The 26,402-nt window shown below is 43.8% G+C and overlaps 1 protein-coding gene across 1 annotated transcript in view; it reads right to left on the bottom strand.

Moving 5' to 3' along the window:
- The window catches only part of plat (plasminogen activator, tissue), a 33,383-nt gene extending 9,198 nt beyond the window's left edge, over positions 1-24,185 (bottom strand). The window contains exons 1-7 of the mRNA XM_028797585.2: positions 24,093-24,185; positions 23,914-23,956; positions 17,085-17,216; positions 1,550-1,660; positions 1,259-1,433; positions 1,014-1,105; positions 765-939 (exon numbers count right to left, since the gene is read on the bottom strand). Of these exons, the coding sequence (XP_028653418.1) occupies positions 765-939; positions 1,014-1,105; positions 1,259-1,433; positions 1,550-1,660; positions 17,085-17,216; positions 23,914-23,956; positions 24,093-24,155 (791 nt within the window). The 5' untranslated portion in view covers positions 24,156-24,185. The remainder of the gene's footprint in view (positions 1-764; positions 940-1,013; positions 1,106-1,258; positions 1,434-1,549; positions 1,661-17,084; positions 17,217-23,913; positions 23,957-24,092) is intronic.
- Positions 24,186-26,402: the final 2,217 nt, after the last annotated feature.

Genomic DNA, 26,402 nt, shown 5'->3' with positions numbered 1-26,402 from the left:
CATTTGTCCCATAGTCCTTCTAGCACATCATCTCTGCCATTTATCTCTCATACTTCATCAATTCAACTTCTCATTCTCATCTTAGACCATCTCTGGCTCACTTGTCTCCATGGTCGTTTGCCTCAGCCTCTTCCATGTGATACCTTCTCTGTCAGTTATAGGCCATGTCCCATCCCATTTAATAGCTCCTCTATCTGATCTCTCCTTCACACATTTCACAACTCCTCTGACATTTAAACATTTCCTGCCTCACTCTTCTTAGCACCTGTGTTTCACCTCTGATCTCCTCAGCCTTCGCTTTGACCCTGAACTTGGCCTTATCTCCTTGTCACGGATCCTTCAGTTCTCCAGCTGCACATTACATCCTGTCTTCAGCCCTCACTTCTAACTATGCACTTACAATTCCTGCCTAGATGACCCCTTTACCATCTCAGCTCTCCCTGTACTACCCTCCTCTATTTCTCATAGCTCTTCTGGCACCTGAGGTTCTCCTTAGGTCTCCTCTACCCCTACTGACTCCTTCAGGTAGTTTGCCTGATCCACCCAACCCCTCTTTTGCTTCCATCGTCAACATATGATGACTGTGCTTCATTAATACCTGCTGTATTGCTGTATCACTACTGCCTCTGTCATCCTCATCACTTCTCTTCCATTTACAGTCCCATCTGACACTTTGTAGCTGCATCCCTAAACTGTCTTGTTCCTTTGATTGCTGTCCTCTAAAACACCTGTGTACCCCCAGTATGTCAAGAACAGTTAATGACCTGCAATAGTTGTGGCTACCAAGGCCTTGCTTCCAGGCATTAGGTTTCCAAGCCGTGAATTGCTTGTCTAGGAGAGCCGGTGAGTCCCAATGTAAGCACTGCGTCCCTAAGTGGGTAACGCTTTTGGTTCCACGGTATGAGGTGCCTTTGTCGGTATAGCAGTCCACCGGAGAGGCTGAAAAGAGATGGGCTTGTGAGACATGACCAATGAGGACCTTCAAGGTGGCTTTAAAATGGGAGCAGACCTACCTGCAGAGCAGCTGGGGATGGAGCAGTATTCCCAGGTCAGCTGACTGCCTTTGTAGACGTGGCACCAGGGCTGTTTATCACTGTCTGGATTCCTGTAGGGAAAAAGATTCCAAAGTAAGTGCATGGAGACACAATGGCCCTCCTACCACCCCAGGACCTTAGACCAGGGCTGAGCCAAAGATGTCAAATAATCCAAGGAAACTACTCGGCTTCCTGTTCGGGTAGGTACAGTAAGTGGTGCTCACCTGCAGTAATTGTGATTACCAAGCCCAAGCTGATGGGCATCCTGGCGCCTAGCCTGGTACTTCTTGTTCATGACGGCAGTCGCGTTCCAGTTGAGACATGTATATCCTGACTCTGTCACTGACCAGGTTCCCCTGTAACGGACCCCCTGACCCTCAATACACTTTGCACTTGTGCCTGAAAGAACAACGAGAGGAGAAAGTGATTTAAATGTAACAAAGTACCATTCACATTGATGCCACAGAGGTGTGCGGGGCAACTAAAACATGGAGACTCAGGGCATGGGTACTCACTAATCTCACATCGAGATCCTTTGAACCCTTTGGGACACTGACAGATGAATTCGGGGAAGTAAACAGCTTGCTTGCAGGTACCACCATGGTAGCATTCAGGTTTGGAGCAATCTGCAGGGGGGAAAAAAGGAGTGCATTTCATTCTTTTAGAAAGGTGGACACAACAGCAACCTGGACATCTTGACTCCAAATGGCAATTGTTTCAATTCAGAAGATCTCAGGAATATGAGAAAAGTATCATTTATTAAGCATATTGGGCCCATCATGGAAGGGAAGTTCTGATCGATGATTTAAAAACTTTGCTAATTAACATTTTAATAATGATAACTAGGGGGCTTCCTCCCCCAACCCCCCAGCCCCCCTGGCCTGTGGTACGTGCCAGCCACTTCACGTCTCTGCCGCTCGCGTTTGTGGATTTCACTTTCACCAAACAAATCTTTTAATTCTCGCAGATACGCCCCTTAATTTGGAAGAAACACTACTTTTCCCTGATGGCAACACGACTTAGGCGATCTACAAATCTCCGACTTAAAGTTTAAATCCGAAGAATATATTCAATCTCTTTTCGCTGTTCCGTTATTTCGCCGAGTAGTAATTTCCGTTTGTTTGCTCTAATTCGATCTTTGCTATCAGTTTTTTGAGACTTTATAATTTTCGTACTTCCATTATCTCTAAGCTGCTCTGCATGTGTAGTGCCCCAACAATTTTTTACAACGTTTTACTTTGTCATCTACTCTTTGTCTTTTATTTCCGGCCCGGGCCTGGTTAAATCTCTTTGCACAAAGTCTCGTCTCACGGGACATGAAAGTGTCTCTCTGAAAAAGTCTCGTCTCAGGCTAAAAAGTCTCGACTCGTCCCAGGATTTTTTTCTTATTTCAGGGTTGTGAAATTTCCATGGGGCTCAAGTCACATGTGGATTGTTCATCTTGCCGGTCAATCCATTAGGCGACAAAGTTGGCCACCTAGGGCGGCATCATCTGAGGGGCACCATTTATGAAAGTTAAGGCCTGCAGGCTCCAGACTCCGAGTGGGTCACGCTCCTCTGGGTCATAGAAGTATGATGATAATGTCTGTAGTAGATACACGAAGGAGTGCTGTTTGCATTTCTGAAGGGGCATGCGCTCCAGACACTGAAGGGGCAACACCACCTCCAGAGTGGGTACCATTACCTGCTGGGCACTGTTTTTGAAAGTAAAAGTGGGCACAATCCATACACCAAGGTGAACGCGCTCCTGTAATTTCACGGTATATGCACAAAGGACCGCCGTTTGTGCAACTTAAGGGGTGTGAAGGTTATCGAAGTCTAATAATATTGAGTAACTGCTACAGACAATGAGGGAGTGTGGACGTCGCCTAAGCCTTTAAGATCTTATTACATAGAAGCAACAGCTGAATTGATGCATTGTGGGTAATTCCTCTACTTGTCTTATTAGGACTCAACAATGCGTTTGTTAAGGTGATTTTACATGGCAGTAAGCGATTATTAATGGACTCAGGCAGCTAAAGTGTTATTAACAACTAAACATATATATGTAAGACATGACTCTCATTTGATTTCTGATTTGATATACTTTATAATCCCCAATGGGTAATGGTCTGTGCGAATGATCTTTGGAGGGCAGAGCTCAGGGCCGGTCATTGTATAGCTCCCCGGAGCAATTTTCAGGTCAAGGGCCTCGTCAGTGAAGTAGGGATTTGAACCGGCAATTTATCCGACTGCCCAGTGCAAAGCCTGGCTTCCTTCATCTGAGCCATTTTGGTGATGCTGGAGACTCGGAGTCGACGGCAGTAGCAGCAGGTGGTTGGCAAACTGTTCAGGGCTTGACGCTGCTGCCATTTTCTAACTTTCATTCTCTCCTTTTTTTATTAAGATTTCCACCCTTGTCTGCTGTGCCAATGTACATTTGCATCACAGCCCCTTTCATAACTTTACTTGCTCGTTGAGAAAGAGGAAGCAGAGGAGCACTAAAAGTAACTAAGAGTGTGTGAAGTGGTATCTCGAGTTCCCACACAGCCTTTGGCCCCCCGCTGTCCTCAGCAGTGGCCTTTTATCACTTCAGAGACCGGAGCTGATCTCCTTTACACTTGTCTCTGTTACTGAGAATTAGGAGATGACTGAGAAACAGAAATAAATAAAGAAAGAAAGAAAGAAAGAAAGAAAGAAAGAAAGAAAGAAAGAAAGAAAGAACCTGTCTGCGCTCCCACTGGAAATCCTCTCCCTGCTGCCCACAGTGTGGCACAAGAGTGTTAAAAAGAAACAAACAGAATCGCCCTCCTTGGCCATTTGCCTGGCCACAGAGCCCCCAGAGTGCCCATCTCTATACTTAAGAGCTCATCTTCCTTCAGTGGCTTTACAAACCTCCCAATTTCCAGTCTCGTGATGACAGGTTTCCTTTGAGGTTCACCTCAGAGTGCATCACGTATGAGGCAATAAGGCCGCTTTGAGAAAGCAGCACAGTGAGCTCACGGCCACACCTCGGCTTGTAAAGGACTAAAAGAAAAGCCTGACACAGGGGGCCCACTCGCCTGGGAGGGTCTGGAGAGACTGGGCGGCATGTAATGGTTCTAAATGCACCAGGCGTGAAGTGGCCTGACGAAGTAAACGGAGTCTCACCACACCTGACATGTCTACCTGGCACTGTGTTTTCAAAACCACCCTGCTGTTGCTGCTGCGACTACCTGGTTTATTTTTTAAATCTTAGTCCCAGGGCAACAATATTAGTGCAGTGTTTCAGGCCTGTCCAATGAGAAAGGTATTATATAAAAATACATTAAAACTGAATACAGTTTTGTGCCTTCCTGACATTTCTTAAATGGTCAATCAACACATGCATCTGGGGGCAAAAGCGAGTAAAGGCTCCACAAATTAATTATGACATTAACAGGAAAACCATACTGTGTATAGCGCCTTGCATATCTTCTGATAGGTTCATTATTGTCACGGGTGCAGTTGAATTCTCACTGGCACGTGCTTATTCACATGTAATTGCTGTCACCCTCCAGCGCCGGTATTAACCATACTGAACAATGGTCTCCATTTTGTTTTATAGTGCAAGTCCTGCTCAGAGTCCTCTAGCGAGTCAGTGCTGGAGCTTGAACCAGCAGTCATGAGCTCTAGAGCTCGGCCAATACTCGCTCTGTTATTCAATTTCATCTCTAAAAGATGACTTTGATTCCACGGCGTTCAAGATGAATGTTATTAAGATAGGAGTGTGAAAGTCCAGTGATGTTTTAAGGGGATGAATGGCTTGAAGGATCAGGCTTGAGGAGGTGCAGGATATGAAGAGGCAGGACAAGTCTAAGGAGGTTCTGCTCAGACTTTATAACTCACTGGTGAGGCCTCCTCTGGAGTACTGGGTGCAGTTTTGAATCTCCAGGCTACAAAAAGGACATAGCAGTGCTTGAAAAAGTCCAGAGAAGAGCGACTAGGCTGATTGGTAATATTATGAGGAAAGATTAAAAGAGCTGAGCGTTTACAGTTTAGGCAAAAGAAGATTAGGAGGTGACATGATTGAAGTGTTTAAAATTATGAAGGGAATTAGTCCAGTGGATCAAGACTATTATTTTAAAATGAGTTCATCAAGAACACGGGGACACAGTTGGAAACTTGTTAAGGGTAAATTTCACACAACATTAGGAAGTTTTTTTACACAAAGAACGATAGACACTTGGAATAAGGTATCAGGTAGTGTGGTAGACAGTAAGACGTTAGGGACTTTCAAAACTCGACTTGATGTTATTTTAGTAGAATTAAGTGGACAGGACTGGCGAGCGTTATTGGACGGAATGGCCTGTTCTCGTCTAGATTGTTCTAAAGTGTCTTTTATATTTAAGTGAGGACAGAAATGATTTAAATACCAACGACGTTTGAAAGAAGATGTTGTGGCAGTAGTGGAAACAAATTCTTAAGAATATGATTGTAGGAAAAAGAATGAGTGTTATGTGATAAGACAAAGAGACTTGCACCCCGGAGTCTCGGGAGTTTGACTCTACATTGAACTCCAACTCTAATGATAAGGGGAGTCTCATAGCTGATGGATCTGCTCTTGGCCTTTGGAAGGTGAAACTTGGTAGGTGATGGGGTGGCCTCCTCGGAATCAAGGGAGGTTATGCTTAGGTTAAATGATGCACTAGTGAAGCTTCACCTGGAGTGCTGTGTTCAGTTTTGGTATCCATTTGACAAAAAAGACCAAGAAAATCCAGAGAAGAGCAACTAGGCCGATTCTGGGACTGAGAGGTGAGAGCTATGAGGAGAGATTGAAGGAACTGGGAATTAGCATTACAGAAGATCTCTCTTGATCTACTAATACCTCCATTATAGTAAGAGAAGCACAGAAATGACTTTGCTATTTGAGCTGACCAGTCCCAGAAGCTGCTGGTCAACGTCTACAGGTGTGCTACAAAAAGCCTATCAATGTGCTCTACCACAGCTTGGTATGGCAGGTGTACCAAAGCTGAACAGGCAGCTCATCAGCGGGTCATTAAAACATCGCAGGAGATGGTAGGAACATGCCTTGGAGCAATCAAGGACAGATGACGCTATGTGAAGAGGGAAGTTCACGTAATTACAGAGCCATTCCACCCCAGTAACCATCTGCTTGATCTTCTACCATCTAAGAGGCCTCAGAGAACCATTCATGTCTGCACAAGCAGGTTCAGAAGCAGTTTTTATTCAAGGGCCATCATTCAATTGAATTCTAAACTTAAGTAAGGTCATAATTTAAATAACATAAACGCAATATCAATAAATATCAGATATGTGAGCAATATTCAACCAGAAATCATACAGTGTGGAGGTATTTCATGTAGTTTATGCTATAATCCGTTATTGTTTGTTAGATTTTCCTTATATTTTTTGGCATTGACTGGTGTAGCTACTGACATCATTTCATTATGAAAAAGCAGAATGACAGTAAACTCTGACTGGATTTGATTTTCAGTTTCAGCAGTGACAGGACTGAAGTAAAGAGAATTAGCACAGTGGGTCCCGGCTGGTATCTGCAGCAAGAACGCCTTTGGAAACTTATTAAGGGCCGATTTCGTACAAATGTTAGAAACGTTTTACTTCCAACAAATAAACTCAGAGGACACGAGAAGTGTGGTACATGGAGAGCAGGACGTTAGGGACCTTTAGATCTCGACGGGATATTACTTTGGACAATCTAGGTGAGTAGGATGGACGAGTTGTTGGGCTGAACGGCCCTTTCTCTTCACAGCTGCTCCAATGTCTAACCGGCTTCCTCCTCCATAAGCATCTGTGGTTCTTCTAGCCTTACACTTTCGACAGACAGCAGTTAAACTAATACAGAGGATGAAGATGCTGTGTTTCCTGAAAATGGGAAGACTGAGAAGCTGAAAGCATTCTTGATGTGCGCCGAAACAGGAGATGTTAAGCCATTCAAGGCCAAGAGAGGTGACGCAAGTGGAGCAGGAGCTGAAACTGAAAGACGGAGGCCGTGATGCACTAGTGACGTAAGGACTACTCAAGTCAAATAACAAACGAGAGACAACTTTGCTTTGAGCCTATCAAAGACAAAGACTACTAGAAAATGTGAATAGGCCTTGTGTTATTGGTGCTGAAAGCCATTTCAGATTCTGCCCTCCTCCTTGTGTGTGGGTTTAGACAGGCAGCTTAGGCTGGCTGACACTGCTACCCTGAGTTATAATGTGTGTGGGACTGTGAATGTGCCCTGGATTGGCGTCACGTCCACAGTCAACTCCTGCCCGGTGCTGCCAAAATAACGGAATGAAAGAAAGAAAACTAATTTGGGGTTACCGAACCCCAAAAGCACTTGTAAAGCGCTGCTCTAGATGACAGAGGCTGCAAATGTTCCCATGAAGAGAACTATAAAGAGGACCTCCATGATTTTTTGGCTGAACCTACCACCTGTAAGACAACTGACACAAGTCTGACAAAATTGGATTACTCAATGCCAGGAAAAAAACGTCTGCCTTTAATTAAAATCCTCAGAGGCGCCTGCAGGTTGTTGCAGCACTGGCTGTTGATTTAATCAGTTACTTCTGGGACAAGCACTGCAGGCTCTGTGCATGTCTGCCAAATATTTAAAATTTTCATTTTTTAAATACATAATCTTTCAAAGTATGCAACATAAAATGAATAAGCTGGGGATAAAGACTAAACCCTTATGCAACAGCTCATGAGAAAAAGGTACATAAAGTTTGGGATTTCTATACTCTTACTATCAGGGCCGGATTACAAACTTTAGAGGCCCTAAACACAACGTGAGATTATAATAAAATTTTATTTTTTACAAGATGAAACAAAACTCAAAAGTAAGATGGAGAATAATGTTTATATTGGGTCCATGGTAAATCTGGCATTGGTGCCCCCCTTCTCTTGATGCCCTAAACATGTGCTTATTTTGCTTAATGGTTAATCCAGCCTGGCTCGCTATTGAAAATTTAGTGATAGGACAGCAGACTTAAACAGACTGGGACAGGCTTCTAATGAAGAGATCATCCATTCATCCATTATCCAACCTGCTATATCATTACACAGGGTCGCGGGGGTCTGCTGGAGCCAATCCCAGCCAACACAGGGCACAAGGCAGGAACCAATCCTGGGCAGGGTGCCAACCCACCGCAGGACACACACAAACACACCAAGGCCAATTTAGAATCGCCAATGCACCTAACCTGCATGTCTTTGGACTGTGGGAGGAAACCGGAGCACCCGGAGGAAATCCACGCAGACACGGGGAGAACATGCAAACTCCACGCAGGGAGGACCCAGGAAGCGAACCCAGGTCTCCTAACTGTGAGGCAGCAGCGCTACCACTGCGCCACCGTGCCGCCCAGTGTATAAATATGAAGGTTTTAATCTATTTGATGTAGAGAGCAAGCAATGGCATCTATTATTAGAGAATATGTTCCTAATATCTGGATGAAGTGATCACTCTGTTTTAAATCAGGGTAGTAAAACAGGGACAGACTACGTAACACAGTAGTGAGACCACATCTGAAGTATTGTGTGTAGTTCTGGTCACCACACTTCAGGTTAGACATAGCAGCACATGAAGCTGTGCAGAGGACATTAACCAGGTACTTCCCAGGACTTCAGACTGACACACACACACACACACACTAGGGACAATTTAGAATCGCATGAAGAGATTAACTACAGAAAAAATAAAATGGCAGCCGCAGGAGATCTGCCATGATAACCTTGATTGACTGCGACTAAAGCTGCAGTCGTGTTACACAACTGTTAGTCGTGGGGTACGTTAGACTTATCGACTGCACTTGCTGATCTCATTGCCGGACCCTGTCTCTTCAGACCTGGTGATATACCAGACCAGGTCAATTTATGTGGCTAAAAATTGCTGGCCATTTTTCTGACAGCCAATGACGTGATCCCTGACTGAGCCGACCCTGTACGAAGGGTGAACACATATGGCGAGTTCAGATGTATTCTCTGCCCTTATTTTTTATTCTTTTTTCTAATCTGTTGTGGTACATAAAACACAAGACATCAGACAGACGAACTTCGCTTCTGCTTGTGAGGTCTAAAGCCTTCTCGTTGCTAAATTCTGTGTAAGAGCATTCATTGGCTGTCAGCTCCCATGTGACTAAAGACAAAAATCAGAGTGGGTGAGTTGCCAGGGATGTCACATTATGTGACTGACTTCATAAGGTGGCGCCACCGATGACGATGTAAATGAAGGCTACAACTGAAAATTGTTGGAATAGTCGTTCACTGTGACTTGGTCTTAAACGAACGTGTGGTGTTTGCACATTCCCAGGTGTTAACGTTAACTTTTCAGTTTATAACGTGCAGGATAGATGGTCTGGCAGTCTAAATCGGCCCAGTGTGGGTCTGTGCATGGTGTATGGGTATGCCCCCCACCCCGGATTACTGTGTATAATTGCGTATAAGTCAGGTCTTGAAACCAGAAAAATCGATCATAAAATCAGACCCCAACTTGTACGCCCGTTCAAAAATACGACACTTAATTTTTTTTTTTACATCTTCTTGCCTCCTCCAGTCTCGCATCAGTTTCTCAGACACATCGAATTTTGTTGCAGCAGTGCAGTTACCAATTTCTTTCACCACTTCAATGACTTTTAATTTAAAACCAGCTTCATATTTTCTTCTGATTGAACGCTCCATCGTAGATAAGGGATGCTCTTATATAAAGGTGTACGAGGGTGTGAGATACAAAAAACACAAATCAGTGCAAACGTCGCTTTTGGAATAGTTCGGGTATTACCGTATGGTCAAGTAGGTACAATACATAGAATAAAAAAGGCTATGTGCTCCGTGGTTGCTCTCTGAGGTGGTCGTTAGCATATCATAATCTCTTGGACCAATAGCGAGAGTTTTCCGCATTCGACTTATACGACCGACATTGTAAAATACCAGAAATTATACGGTAAAATCAACTTAAACGCGAGTATATACGGTACTTCATATGTTAACTCTAATGCCGCTGGTAGAACCTCCCACACCCAGATGTATGCCAGAATAAGTAAGTTAATAAAGTGAGCAGAACAAAGACAGCCCATGAGCTCTCCAGGGCTCTGATCAGACTGGCGAACTTTATTGGCTTGAATGGCCTGTTCTCGTCTACACTGTTCTAAAGTTCTGATAACATTTGGATTTCTGTTGATTCGTGACCCACACCATAGCTTTCACTCCATGATATTATTTACTCTCGACTGATTATTTTTAATTTGAAAGAAGACTTCTAGACAGGTAGAGGACTTGAGGGGACAATACCAGCTGCTGGAGCCAAAGGCGGACATTATTTTTTCCCCTAGATGGAAGTGTCACATCTGCTCATATTTTGTTGAATACTATTTCACAAAGCCAAATTTGTAACGCCTTTTTTGAAATTACGCCACTTTTATCTATTGATGCTGTTTAAATGAAATCCGATTTTGACACGTCCACATATGTTAATAAAGAAAAACATTTCATGGGGTGTACTTGCATTTCCACATGACTGTATATGGAGTGCAGTTCAAGTCTTAGGACCCCCAAGAACATGATTTTTAAAGCTAATTATGTAGGTAGTAAGTGTTTGTTTGTGAGTGAGAAAACATTAGAATAAACACAAATAAACTCTTGGAACAATGTGCTCCATTGTTCCAACTTCCACCACTCCAACAGGAAAATGTTGCATTTTCAAAGCAAGTCCGTATTTTGTATGGCCTCCATTAGGATGTGATCCCCTTTGGTGCCCTGGTTTATATTTTATTTCAAGAAGTCCTTTGTTAAATTCCTTCAAGGTTCTTTTCAGGAGTCGCCATCGCCCTTCTTTTGACTTTGGCTGCTTTTTGTTCTTTTTCCTGCCCCTGTGTGTGATCCTACAGCTCCTGGTATGTGCAGTTCATGGCTCAGAGGTGGCCAATTTAATGCTCTTAATGTTCCAGCTGCAGATTTCTTACTTGTGTTTGCGTTGTGTTTGGGGGGTCACTAACATGCTGACAGCTTGTGTTTTTATCAATAAGTTGTTTTCCCAAAGGAAGTTGTTCATATTTCTCAGCCGTCATCATTCCATTGATATTGACCAGATCCTGTACGCCGCTGGCTGAAAATGCACTTGGAGAACACGACGGAGCTGCCACTGTGCTTCACCGAAGGCTGCTGACATCAATGTGTTTCTCGACAGCTTATCTTCTAACATACAAACACCTTTACGAACCAGAAATGTGAAATTTGGACTTATCGTTTCCCGAGACTGATGGTTGCTCCGTGCTTATGGTCTTTTGCATGCTGCTACCTCTTCTGCTTCTTGATTGTCCTCAAGGCAGATTTATACTTCTGCATAAAGCCTACTTCTGCATAGTCGATGGCATAGCTATGTTGTGGCCTAATGCGCACCTCCTTAAAATTGTGATTACACATTAGGGTTGCCAGGTCCTTAAAAACTTATAGCCCAATGACAGCTTAAAATAGCGAATTTGCCAAAAAAGTAGCCCAATACCTGAGGTAGACATAATGACACACCAGAAAGCGGGGCAGTGTCAGAGTGAGAAGTTTAGGTACATATCAGCAAAGCCCTCCCCTCAGACATATTCCAGAGTGATAGATTGGGAACATACCATCATACAATGATGAGGGGGAATACAATAAAAATGCTTGAAAACTAGCCCAAAAATCCACTTTGTTTTTAAAAATGTAGCCCAAAAAACCACAACCCATGCAAGCCCATTTTTTCCTCCGTGGACAACAACCAATAATAGCCCAATTGGGTGAGAAAACGTTGGACCTGGCAACTCTGCTACACGTCACGTCAACGCGAAACCTACACACACCTCCTCCTCCGACTCTGATTGTCCAGTTTGGTAACTATAGATTTCCTGAAATGCATTCCGTTCGTCATCTGGTTTGGAAGTCGGTGAATGTTTGAAAAATGTGAGGGGTAAATATATATTGCCTATGGAAGAAAATGTGTAGCAAGAGGAGCGGTGATCCTGGAGGGTAAAAACTGCCAGCATTTTAATGGATCGCTCGCTACAAAAAGCGCCAACTAGCTGTCACGGAAGTATAAACTGCTTTCGCGAAACACGTAGCTACCACGTAGATTTGACACAAAAATAAATCTACCTTTACCTGCAACATGTCTTAAGGGACCAATTGATTTTAACACGTCACAGTGTGTACTTTGGTGTCGGATGCTGACCAAGCTCATGACTGGCCTGCCTTCTGTCCGTTATGGTAGTGACCGTTAAGTCCTGTTAATCAGACTAAGATATGTTTTTGGGTCTTCCACAGCATTTTCTGCCTGCAGCCTGTCCAGTTTAATTGAAATTTCTTTTTGACAGCTCAATCACCTCATCTCTATAATCAGTGTGCTGTGCCTTTGCTCGTCGATATGAAGAAGCCCTAATCTGAAGTCAGTCGAGGGGTGTTAACGTAACGCCACATTACAGTGACTTTCAGTCGCAGATCTTGTTTACATGACCTCAGCTACGGTGCATTCTCGTCACCTCCAGTCCTGCTGTCTGATGATACCCGGCCACTCGCTCCAACCAGTCTGCAACTCGACGCAACAAAATCTAACTGGCTTGTAAATGTGCTGCAGAGGAGGCCGTCAGAGATCACCAAGAGAACCGTTGTAGTGGCCGCCATCAGCCCAGCTGTAGGGAAGACTGCCAGCTTTGTTGCTTTGCTGAAAGCAGGATGTGAGGCACTCGCTTCACTCCCGTAGATATCATCAGCTTTCTTCCCGGAACTGTGTGGCTGACAACAAAAGGCTGAATGGCCATCTTGTTATTTCAGCCATGAATAGCGCTTCTCACAGTCTTCTGGCCTTTCGTTTATTTTTGATCCGCAAAGAAAAAGCGTTTTTAGTCTCTCCTGTTTCCGCCTTTAGACTTGCAGTCAATTGCGTGCCCTGATATAAACAAGACTTGTGTTGTGTCGGATTTCATTCCTGCCTGTACTTGAGCATTCCCTGCTCCATTCCCATGGATGCTGACCAGCTCTGGCAGGATGTGTGGCCTGCTGCCTAAGGTGCTGGATTGTAAATCAGAAGAATGCCACTGACTCCCTGCAGAACCCTGTGCCAGCGAGAATGGCAGGTTTAATAGTGTAGAGACACAGATATAAGGTGTCTGTGGTGGCGTTCGCTATGAAAAGCACCATAAAAATAAGTGCTTTGATTTTGTGGTAATCATGTGTTTCAACTGAGGGGGCAGCATGTTGGTTCAAATCCCGTATCCAGGTGTGCACATTCTCCCCATTCCGGTGTGGGCAGTGTGAGTATTCTGGTTTTCCTCCCACATCCCAACAGCCATACTGGATATGTTAACGGGTGTTGTCTGATGTCACCTTACGTGATGTGATGGACCGGCTGCTATGGACCCTACTCCTTTACCTGGCCTGGAAGCCAAAATAAGGGATGGTCAGGAAGGGAGCTGCAATCTTCCCCCTCTGTGCCAGGAGGTAAACATGGAGGGACGCTGCCGCACAAGGTGATCCAGAGCTGGCATCCTAGCAGGTGTGCGTGGACATGTTGGCTGAGGAAGTAACCCAAACAGGCAGGTTGGCAGTCCCCTTCCCAGTCAGGAGGCCAGAAATACGAGACAGGGGTTAAACGGCCTGCTATGGGTAGATCATTCCCTCTTACACTAGGTGGCAGCATCCCTTCTGGCAGGCCCCAGTATGGATTCCCACAGGGCAGCATGGGAGTTGTGGTGTCATATGGCTGCCCTGTTAGGTTCTTTTGGAGGCCACCAGGGGGAGCTGGTGCCTTAGGTAAGTTAACTAAAGAACCCAAAAAGGTCACCACTCTGGAAATAAATGGAATGGGGAAGAAATTATGTAAGCATATAGAAGGCTGGATTGATTGAACAACATTATCTGAGGATTATTATTGTAAAGAACAGACATCATCAACCTGCAGCTAAATGGGGTTTGAACTAATTAATAAGACAGGAAAGGCGGCGCTGCCCTGACAGATACAAACACAAGACGGGTTAAGAAATGGACAGTGGCCTCGAGAGGCGGGGGGCTTCACTGGCTTAAGACCCTGCTTGTTCAGTCCCAGATATACACAAACAACTGAGGCAGGCCCTTAATCTTCTTGCCTATTCGTGTGCCATTCATCTTCCTGTTTTACAATAAATCAGTTCCTTATTTGTATCTTTTTAACAAATGACTGTGTTATATTTACGGTAATATTAATAGCTACATGGGGAACTTATTTCAGTTCCTCCTCTACTTTGATAAGGTAATATTAATACTGATTTTGGGCAAGTATTGGTCTTTTTCTAATAATGGATATATTTTTTATTTGCTAATTATTGGATGCTACTCTGTTGGGTATATTTTCAAAAAATCGGGAGTGGTCTCCGCTCGACTTTCTCGTATACTCAGATATGGGATGGATATTTGAGGAATAAACCGCAAAACAATGATCATATTTTTATATCATGTACAATAAAGATTGTAAAATTAATACTCCGCTGTAAGTTGAATAAATCGGACTCTGCAGTTGCATCAATAAAAGGTAAAGTACCACTTCCAGTTAGTGGAAATAGGCCAAAACTTGATAGAAATCTATGTTTTGTATACTCAGACCTCCTACACCTGAACACCAGCAAAACCAAGGAGCTGGTGGTGGATTTTAGGAGGCCCAGGCCCCTCATGGACCCCGTGATCATCAGAGGTGACTGTGTGGAGAGGGTGCAGACCTATAAATACCTGGGAGTGCAGCTGGATGATAAATTGGACTGGACTGCCAATACTGATGCTCTGTGTAAGAAAGGACAGAGCCGGCTATACTTCCTTAGAAGGCTGGCATCCTTCAACATCTGCAATAAGATGCTGCAGATGTTTTATCAGACGGTTGTGGCAAGCGCCCTCTTCTATGCGGTGGTGTGCTGGGGAGGCAGCATTAAGAAGAGAGACGCCTCACGCCTGGACAAACTGGTGAGGAAGGCAGGCTCTATTGTTGGCACAGAGCTGGACAGTTTGACATCTGTGGCAGAGCGACGGGCGCTGAGCAGACTCCTGTCAATCATGGAGAATCCACTACATCCATTAAACAGTGTCATCTCCAGACAGAGGAGCAGCTTCAGCGACAGACTGCTGTCACTGTCCTGCTCCACTGACAGACTGAGGAGATCGTTCCTCCCCCACACTATGCGACTCTTCAATTCCACCCGGGGGGTAAACGTTAACATTATATAAAGTTATTGTCTGTCTGTATACCTGCATTGTTATCACTCTTTAATTTAATATTGTTTTTTATCAGTATGCTGCTGCTGGAGTATGGGAATTTCCCTTTGGGATTAATAAAGTATCTATCTATCTATCTATCTATCTATCTATCTATCTATCTATCTATCTATCTATCTATCTATCTATCTATCTATCTATCTATCTATCTATCTATCTATCTATCTATCTATCTATCTATCTAATATGTGTATGAAAAATTTGGTTGACCAAAGTGTAAGCGTGATCAGGTTATCGTGTTTACACACTGTGATGGACGGCCATGGCGGGACGCCAGCAGGGTGGAAGGACCAAGGGAAAGGGCATTGATGAGGCAAAGAGGGCAGCCCTCCTGGGCGCATCCCCACAGGGCATGTTGGGAACTGGAGTTTGGTGAAGCCCTGTTGGGTTCTGTGGGGGCCACCAGGGGGAGCTGTAGAGCCCTATAGAGGACCTCCAGCACACCTGGGAGTGATTCCAGGTAATAGTGATGAGCCACCTGGAACACCTGAATAAGAGGAGCCGCCTCACTCCATTGACGGGCCAGAGTCGGGAGGAAGGAGGGGAGGCGGATGGGCTGGCAGCACGGCAGGGAATGGACTATATATTGGTGTGGCGTTGGTCATGTGTGCACAAACTGTAAATAAACACAGGTGTTGAGTGAACCCGTGTCTGGGGCTTAGGGTGGCAGTATGCCCCCTAGTGGCTTATAACACACACACACACACACACTCACAGACATAACTCCAAGAAAGGTATTTTCAGACTCAGGGAGGTCTAAAACATCGAGATTCATCAAAATCTCGAAATGGAATTTTTGGATGATTACAATGCTTTTCCTATACTTTGTATATGAGAAAGTAAAAAGTTATGTTTAAGGAAGCGGAGTAACTCCACCAATGACACACATTTTCACATCACTTGAATTGCAATCCATTGTGTATGAAAGCTTTTGAGCCCCCACAAGCATCTTTGTGCTCCGTTTTTAACTCCACTGTAAAGTTACAGAGTACGTATTTAATGAAGTCCGCTAGCACATCGAATTGCATTCTATTATCGTTATTACTTTTGAATATGACTCACTGTTACAAAACTATTTAGTAGTCAAAAATGTAACAACTGAATCTTGGATGAAGTAACATAAAATGAAAAAGTGAGATGCCCAACGTTCACATCAGTTAACCTAAATGCTGACTGCACTTCAATGTTATGCCAAGCACACCTCATCTAACTTGTCTTATGTACCACAACAGAATGGAGGCACCAGTGAGATGAGCTTCCCTTCTGTTTGTGAGCTCCACAACACACATCTCCCTTATCCCTCATCGCTGCATTCTATGCATTGTACTTCTGGATGAGCGTCCATTAGTTGTCAGCTCTCGTGCACACAGAGCCCACCACTACGGCTAAAGACAAAGTCAAATGTGTTCGATTTTATGGGAGCAAGTCACAGACTGGCAGGAGTGAGTTGCTGGGCAGGCCACATTACTCGACTGCCTCTGATATAATTAAAGACTACAACCGAAAATCGCTGGAAAAGTCCTCTAAGGTGACATGGGCTTCAGTGTGGCAATGTGAGGGTGTGGACTCAGGTAGCCCACCCAGCATGGTTTCTTTTCCACCATCCGGCACTGTTTCCTCCCTTGGGACCAGTGCTGCCATTATATGCTCTGGCTCCCCTCAACTCTGAATTGGATTAAATGGGATACAGAATTCAAGTTATGGGCACCACACAAGGCGCCCCCTGACATAAACAGCTCATGCTTGCCAGAGAGGCTGAGATACACAGCATGAAGATACAAATCCACAGGAAAGGCTGACGCAAGATCCAAAAGCAGGACTTACCAGTGACTGGCACCGAGTGGCATCTGGTGAGGCCAAACACACAGCGACAATATTGCACACGTTGATCCTGCCATCGCAGCCATGTATCTCCTTGCTGGTGTATCTGGGACGTGACTGTGTCCAAACAGCGCTCTGGACGTAGAGACAGAAAGCAGGGCTTGTCAGCACAGATCTAAGATAAGAGCAGGCAACAAGAAGAGAGAACAAAAGAAGCCGTGTGTGCCTCGAAGAAGAGAGGAGGGGGCATTGGTGGTCTGCTGTTGAAAGACTGGACTGAGGAGATCGTTCCTCCCCCACACTATGCGACTCTTCAATTCCACCCGGGGGGGTAAACGTTAAAATTATACAAAGTTATTGTCTGTCTGTATACCTCTTTAATTTGGTATTGTTCTTTGTCGGTATGCTGCTGCTGGAGTATGTGAATTTCCCCTTGGGATTAATAAAGTATCTATCTATCTATCTATCTATCTATCTATCTATCTATCTATCTATCTATCTATCTATCTATCTATCTATCTATCTATCTATCTATCTATCTATCTATCTATCTATCTATCTATCTATCTATCTATCTACAGGTTTAACAAAGTAGCTGTGACTGGAGGGAATGTGAACAGCATAGAGTTGTCTTGTTTTCTGAACCAGTTTTCTGCAGTACTGAATTTCGGAATTGGTCGCTGGGATGGACACATACCCCGGATGGGATGCCACTTCATCACTCCTTATTTTAGTATTCCTGCGCATACAGAAGTGTGAATTTGAATGGATGTGTTATTTTGGAGGAGTGTGCTGATCCCTAGTTAGGATGCTGGCACTTCCATGTTCAGCCTGCGTTCATGCGAGTTTCTTTTGGGAATCAGGCTTCATCTCACACTCTAAAAGCAGGAATGTAAGTTGACTTACAAATCCAGATCAATCAAAACAGGCCTGTAGTATTCTACATGCTCAAAAATGAAAAACAGCCCTAAATGGGAAAAAAAAAATGAATGAAGTGTACATACTAAGGTTCTGGGATTTGTACCTAAAAGCAGAGGCCAAACTGCAATAAAACCCAGACAGGCCAGTTCCCCCTGACAAGAGTGGCCCACATTAGAGTGCGCTCGGTCTCCTCTTCCTCAGGGCTCTCCAGTTTCCTCTCACGTCCCACAATATGTCGGTCTAAATTATGATGTGAGAGTCAGAGTGTCAGCGTGAGTGGGCCTTGCAATGGAGTGGCACCCTGTGTCTTCCACTCAGTATTAGTAGAATAGGCTCTGCCCCACACCAGTCCGTGACCGTGAATTGGATTAAGCAGGTTGGAGAACGTCATGCTATTTTATAAAACACTATTAACAGCGAGCTCGGGATGACTTTAGTTCCACTGATTATACCAAACTAAGAATAACTTGACGATACGTTCGCCGGGCACCTAAGTAGCTAGATAATTTTTGTAAGAGAGAAGACATTACACTTCGTGAAGTTTGAGAGAGGCACCCGTGGACTGTAGAGATGTGGCGGATAACAAAACATTCTCAGTCTGAAACCCAGGAGGTTCTACACATTAGCATTAAGTATACAGAACTTAGCTTGAAGATAATCTATAGATGGCGTCTCACTCCTGTGAAATTAGCTAAAGCCTACTCAAGCTGTTCTCCTTCATGCAAAAATGGTACTCTTATACATTTGTGGTGGTCCTGTAAATCAATTTATCATTACTGGCTGTCAGTTCACAAATTTCTCTCTGACTCTTTAAAATGGAATATTAAATTCACTCCCCAGTTGGCTTTGATTGGATTGGGGATAGATAACTATCGACCAAATTGTCACACTTTAATTTGCAGCAAGACTGATTATACTGTAGCTCGAAACTGGAAATCATCTATTGCCTTCAAATTTTCTGATGTCTTGGAAGAAATTGACCTCTGTGCTTCTTTTGAAAAAATGGTTGCAATTAAAAATGATGCCTTTCCTAAAAATGAAAAGGCTTGGTTATACTGGAATAAAGGCCCATATATTAAATAAAGACGTTATTTTAATTAGGTATTGTAGACTAAATTTTATGATTGCACACATTAACAACGGTTTGAAGAAGGGAGGCTACTTTTATTTTTTTTTTTTTTGTTGTTCCTTCGTTACTTTAACTGTATATGTTAATAGTAATGAAGAGTTTTCTCTTTTAGTTCACTGTTCCATATTACTTCTATGTATTAACATTCCCTTTAATTTATGTTTTCCGTAACACTGATAAATAGAGATAATCTCATTGTTGTGTGATTATTTAATACTAGCTGTCCGCCCGCATAGTAGTATAACAGGACAAACTTTAAAAATCAATAAACAGACAGGTATCGCTAGCTAAGCGGAGGCAAGATACACTCCAACACGTCATGAGAGGTAGACCGACTCGAACAGAGGCTGACGTAAGTGAGGAGGGCCTCACCCGACTCCCTACTCCTGACGTCACGCTTCCCTCGTCCCGCAGCCTCTGTCTCAGATCAGTGCAAATATATCTCTCCTGCAGGCAAACTATGATACTTAGCGCAATGAGAGAAGTCGCAAAATCAACCGGAATGTTCAAGCACATTATAGAAAAAAAACTGATCTAAATCTGTTAGGTAGTTCTCTCGTTTGCTAGCTAAGCGGAGGCAAGGTACGCTCCAACACATCACGAGAGGTAGACCAACGTGAGTGAGGAGGGCCCCACCTGGCTCCCCACTCCTGACATCATGCTCCCCCACCTCCTCGGGCCTGCAGCCTCTGTCTCAGATTAGCGCAAATATATCTCCACCACAATCAAACTATGATAATTAGCGCGATGAGAGGTCGCAAAATCAACCGAAATGATCAAGCAAATTCTAGAAAAAAACCCGATCTAAATCTGTTAGATAGTTCTCTCATGAAAAGCGGACAGACAGACAGACATGGGATTTTATATATTTATACAGGTGTAATGTAACAGTTTTGTTTTCCTCTTTACATTGGCTTGCCTACCCTTTAATAAAATTCTGGAGGTTAGGAACACCCAACTTTCTAAATCATTCCTTTACATGTACTCCTTACCCACATGCCACTGGTGTTATATGCCAATTTCATGAAGGGCCGGGTAAAAATATCAATTTGACAATAAATTGTTATTTTTCATTTAAACGATTCAATATCAGTTCTTAAAGTCTTAAGATCAATCATGTGAGTCTCTATCCTGCTTTAGTTTCATGCAAACTGTGCCACAGACTTCAGGCGTCACTGTCTATCCAATTAGTCATTAAGAGATCATTAAGAGACATTCCAATACAATACAACTTATTTTTGTACAGCGGTCTTCACTGAGTGCGGGCACAGAGTGCTGTGAACAATTCTCAGTTAAAATACAATTCCAGTTTATACTGATTACTAAATACAGACCCGGTACACATATAAATGCACATTTGTTCAAATACTCATGAAACTGATTAAATCTAAATGAAAGCCAACAACATCTGTCCAATAATTAATTGGTCAACTACGGCCAATTGACAACAAACCATAAAAAAGAAAGTCAAAAACAAAGTCCCAGACCTTGAGACCTTGGCAAACTGGCTGCCCACCTGGTTTTGTGCAGTGGAATCTGTGTTGGCCGTCCAGTTTGATGACAGAATCTTTCCATTCCTGCCTAATTTCAGGTCTGAAAGCTCCTAGTTAGGATAAGGTGGTTTAGGGCATTCCTTTTCTTGTTTTTTAACTTTTATGCCTCACACTGAGTCGACAGCACCTCATTTCATTGTTCCTTTGTAAAAGTGACAATGACAATAAAGATCTATCTATCTATCTATCTATCTATCTATCTATCTATCTATCTATCTATCTATCTATCTATCTATCTATCTATCTATCTATCTATCTATCTATCTATCTATCTATCTATCTATCGATCATGTAGTGCCTTTCCTATCTATCTATCTATCTATCTATCTATCTATCTATCTATCTATCTATCTATCTATCTATCTATCTATCTATCTATCTATCTATCTATCTATCTATCTATCTATCTAAAGCTGACACTGTGCCAGGATTTCATAAAAAGGTACAACTAAAACTTGTCACAAACTTGTCAAAAATATTTCAGAAATCCAGTCATACCAGCATAAACAGGTAGACACAAACATCCAAAGAGTATCTGCTGTAATTTTGACTAGTAATATTACATAAAAGCACACAGATGGATTATGGTTTTTGGCCTTCCTTGTAATTTGTCAATTTACAAAGCGCTGTCCAGTGAGTTTTAAGTGACTCAGGTTTCGAGCAAGCCTGAAGCACATGTTTCCACCACCTGACTCTACAAGAGAATCTGCCCTCAACTGCAGTATCACCAAAATGCCAAAAATCCTTTGCACCAATGAAAAGTAAAGCCGCACACCTTACCAGCCTTAACAGAAGTTGGGAGCTTTACTTCCGATTGAGTTGGTGGTTTGCATATACAAGACAAGTCTGTGACTTCGTCTGATTCTTTGACGCTTGGCGGCCGAGTGGCTGTGGAGTTTCCCTGCATACTCAGTAGCAGCACTGGTAGCAGGCCTAAAAGCAGCGTTTCCACTTGCTAATGGGAATCACAGAAATTTTCAGTGCCGACATCAGACTCTGGCAGGTTTGGCAGTTCTGCTTATTTCCTTTCACTGATAAAACCTAAAAAGTGTTCTTTGTTGAGACACGGCTCTCTCTTATCTTGCCTTGTTTACGTTTCCCTCCAACAGGACCTCCTGTACCTTCACAACCAGTAAATTCAGTACGTTATAGCTGAGAACCTTCCGTTAACATAACTGATGAATAAAATTTCATTTTGTAGACCTTGTTGAGGTTGCTTTTCATATACTACATAGGAGTTCAACTAAAATTTATACAAATAAAGTAACACTGCCGATTTAGGTGTGTAGCTTTATAATCAATTAATATTCTAACCAAGGGAGATGCATATTAAAATGCATATATGCAGTACATGCTAATTTACATTTGTACAAAAAATGTAAACAGTTAAGTTACATAACATTTGAGACAATGAGCAAAGTTGGTGGGCTCCGGCCTACACGGGCCTGCATCTGTTGTAAAGTTAAGCAAGTTACCTTAAGGATAAATGCTTATTCTAAGTTTGATACAAGCTCCAATTTCCCTGTGATGGCCTGGTGTCTTATTCAGAGCAGATCCCTGGCCATTAACTGGAACAAGCAAAATAAAAAATGGTAGACTCTTTGGAGAGTACAAAGTGTTACAAGTTAAACGCTTCAATCATGTCATCTCCCAATCTCCGTTTTTGTAAACTGAAAAGATTTGGCTCCTTCAATCTCTCCTCATAGCACATACCTCTTAGTCAGTCTACTTGCTCTCCTCTGGACCTCGTCTTGCACTGCTACATCTTTTTTGTAATATGGAGACCAAAACTGAACCCAGTCCTCATCAGTATGTTATACCTGAGGCATAACCTTCCATGACTTGTACACCGCATTTCTTGCTTTATAACCCTAACATCCTATTGCACTTCTTGATCGCTTCTTTACATGGTGTGGATATAGATAGTGATGAGCCCACAATGACTCCCTGGTCCTTCTCATAACGTCTACTTCCACGTTTCAGACCTCTTTGTATATTCAAATCTAACATTTCTACTTCCTACGTGTAATACTTTACATTTACTGACTATTGGTCTTTAACAATTTAGATGATTCTCCATTATCTGCCCTTCCACCAAGTTTGGTATCATCTGCAAACTCAGCCATCTTATCTTCTTGTATAATACGCTACCGTGGCTGTCCGTTTGTCTGTCCAGGATTTTAAATCGCCTGTAGCTCGCAAACCATTTGACCTATTGACCTGAAATTTGGTAGACATATACTACGTGATGTCTACAGTCCACTTTCGGGGTGATGATTGACAGCCAAGGTTATTCCTATTTTTATTTTATTTTATTGTAGTATCAGCTCTCGGTAGCGGCCAGCAGGGCGGCCGTGTGGCGCATGGGTACGGGCGCCGTTCTCATCCCTACCGCCTTCATCATCCTACCTCTTCATATCTTAAATCATTCTTGAGGCAGACTGAACACTTAAGTGCCAGCTTAACTGAAAAATTAACAAATTTTAACTAAGTAATTGCAACACAAACACTGACTTAGTCAGTTTAAACGCGAAAAGATGGCAACGAAAGAAGAGAAGAAGCGGACCGCTCGGGTGGAGAAAACAAGAGCTGCTCAGGAAGCAGCAAGCGCATCAACCTCTGAGCAAACGAATGCTAAACGTACAGAGAAAGAGTCTGAAAACAAGGAATGCTCAAGTCAAGTGTATTCATTCCACGTTATCGTGCAGTGCACCGTTACTGGTTGATTACATATATATTAAAATGAGCAGCGACCCCAGCACTGACCCCACCGCTTTTAACATCGCCTAACTCTGTAAAAGCGGAACTCAACATAACCCAAAGGGTTATGACCTAATTTTGCAGCCACGTACAGACTGTGCCGTGAACCCCCACTTCTTTTAGTTTGATCACTGACCATCCGCGTGGTATAAGAGAAGAGTCTGGTAGCATTTTTCCAAGCAGAACACGGACGATTCACTGTTGTGTTGTCAGTCACTCCATGAACCACATAGTTGGATTCAAGTCTAAACTTCCCTCAATGGCAACTGATACACTGAAGAGCTAAAGTACTGATCAATGTGAGTGTTAAGGATGATAGCGTGGGCAGTTACAGATTTTTGACTTGTATTGTGAAAATGGAACCCAGTGAGTGAATGCAGTTAAAAGGGAGATGAAGAGAATAAAGGAAGAGAAAACTGAAGATGAAATGCAGATAATACGGTATATCATGAATAAGAAAGGTTCTCACCTTCAAACTTGCGTGTTCCTCTCCTCATGCGGATGTGCAATGCCTGAAACACAAGAGGTGCACATAAAGATGTCTGCACGCATACCCACTTGCGTTTCTCTCCAATGACAGCGCACCCTATAGGGGGGGGCCATGCCTGAAACATGCCTGCCGTGGGACCCCCCCAACCCTCCACTTACCTCTTCTCCAAAAGTGCAGGACGCCTCAAGTAAAGCTGCCAAGAAGAAAACCAAAGCCTTCATGTTTAAGTCGACCCTGAAAAACAAAAGGAGTTCCATTTAAAAACAAGTGTGCGTGCCATGGCCGTCTTTTCAGGCATGGAAAAGGAAACTCGATCAAACCTCTCCAGAGCCAAGCAGAAGTCCACCCTGACCTCAGAGAAAAGGGGCCCAGCGAGAAGGCCAAGAACCAGAGTTCAACCCTGAAAATATTTACAGTGATGATTGTTGAAACATCCGCCCTATGGAGGCAGCCAACGGCTATGCGAGGGGGGGGGGTCCACCACGTTGCAGACGGTTTTGCCTTCTAGGCTCGGAGCGTGACGCTGACTCACAAATAAACACATTTAAACAGCTTTGTGTTTGCAGTTTGGTTTTTTTTTTTTTTTGGAAATCCCGGCCTGCCTCCAAAATTAATCGGGGCCTCAGGTGGTGTGGAATGGGGGATCTAGGGGGTCTTGAGCCGGGCAGGGTGATGGAGGTTGTTGTACTGTTAGAAACCATGACAATAAGTAGGTTATGACCTCTTGATCTTGTAGACTATTAATGACTGGTGTTGGGAATGCAGCAGGGGCTTCAGTCACCCCTCACAGAGACTGGACTCCCAGCTGCAGAATGTCAACGTGCGGTTGATGAAATCACCAGCTAGATTACAGAGACAGAGCGCTCTGACTCATTCCCTACACCGGCACACTAGGAGCTGCACATTCCTGCTCCGGCCAGCTCAGCGGGACTTTTTATCTGACAGACAATGGGAGCAGAGGAGTCAGATAACAGAGCCTCTGATATCCTGCGCCTCCTTCTCAGCGCACCACTTTAGCTCTGAAGGGCATGGAGAACAAGACCTGAAGGGCTTCATTCTCCTGCGCCTGACACCGCGGCACACGTCAGGAGATGGAGATGGTGCCATAAAGTAAAACAGTCTACCGTAACGACTAAAGACACCACAGCTGGAACGGACAGTCCTGCTGGTCAACACGTTGGCAACTCTGTCCTGAAGATTAGGTCAAAAATGTACACGGGCTCTGTCTGTCTGGGAATTAATTAGAAAGCTTGATTTAGAACCGTACTGTCAAAATTCTTACATGGCACTCCTTCCACCCATGAAAGCACTCGTGGAGGTTATCTTATGTGCTCTTTGGATGTTTTCAATCTTTCTCAGAAAGTCTGTGCCAGGCCTCATAAACAACAAATAGACGGCAAAAGGGCAGTTGACCAGTTTCACTCCACATTAGACGTGTGATTCACTAGACGATGGCTGGTCGCCAGCTTGCTGCAATAAATTATATGAAATTGCTTTCACCTTGATCTTTTCTAAAACAATTTCTTCCTAGACAACTTCCCAAAGTGCTCCAGACATTATAAACCACAACTTTCCTTATGCATGTCTCTTACCTGCAGGGCAGAAACGTGCTGAGGTGGCGACGTGCCCCACTAGTCAGACTGTCGGAAGGAGCAGCAGCCCAGTTAGGCTTTGCTGTCCACATAAGCAGCCATTTTGATAGAAAAAAAAAATCAGAATGTTCTCCTCGGCACACTTTTTTTGGTGGGGGTCCATTCATCCAGACATTTTCTTAATTTGCTTTTAAAAGGGGTCCTAGAAGTCAAATCATGCCCTACTGGCATTGGTTGTAAGGCACAAACCAGCATGGAAAAGGATTGTGGTAAAGTGTGTCACAGGCCCGTGATGGATCAGCGAGGGTACAGTCAGTCAGTCATCGTCTAACCCGCTATATCCTAACTACAGGGTCACGGGGGTCTGCTGGAGCCAATCCCAGTCCGCACAGGGCACAAGGCAGGAACAAACCCTGGACAGGGCGCCAGCCCACTGCAGGGCACACACACACCAAGCACAATTTTGGATCGCCAATGCACCTAACCTGCATGTCTTTGGACTGTGGGGGGAAATTCATGCAGACACAAGGAGAACATGCAAACTCCACGCAGGGAGGACTCAGTGAAACCAGGTCTCCTAACTGCGAGGCAGCAGCGCTACCACTGTGCCACCGTGCCACCCGTGAGGGTACAGCATTTTTGTCCTCACAGGTGGCGCAGTGGTAGTGCTGCTGCTTTGCAATAAGGAGACTGTGGAAGATTGTGGGTTCGCTTCCCGGTTCCTCCCTGTGTGGATAGCGCTTTGAGTACTGAGAAGAGCGCTATATAAATGTAATGAATGAATTATTTTATAAATAAGTGCAATGTAGGCGAGTATGAGGTGTGTGGCCACGGAGTGCTTAATGGAGGAGTGGGCTAGTTAATCATTCACGTGTG

This window comes from Erpetoichthys calabaricus, chromosome 1 (assembly GCF_900747795.2).
Source record: "Erpetoichthys calabaricus chromosome 1, fErpCal1.3, whole genome shotgun sequence".
In the NCBI taxonomy this organism is placed as follows: Eukaryota; Metazoa; Chordata; class Cladistia; order Polypteriformes; family Polypteridae; genus Erpetoichthys; species Erpetoichthys calabaricus.
The sequence above is the reverse complement of the archived record's forward strand: the minus strand, read 5'-3'. Positions and strand labels throughout refer to the sequence as shown.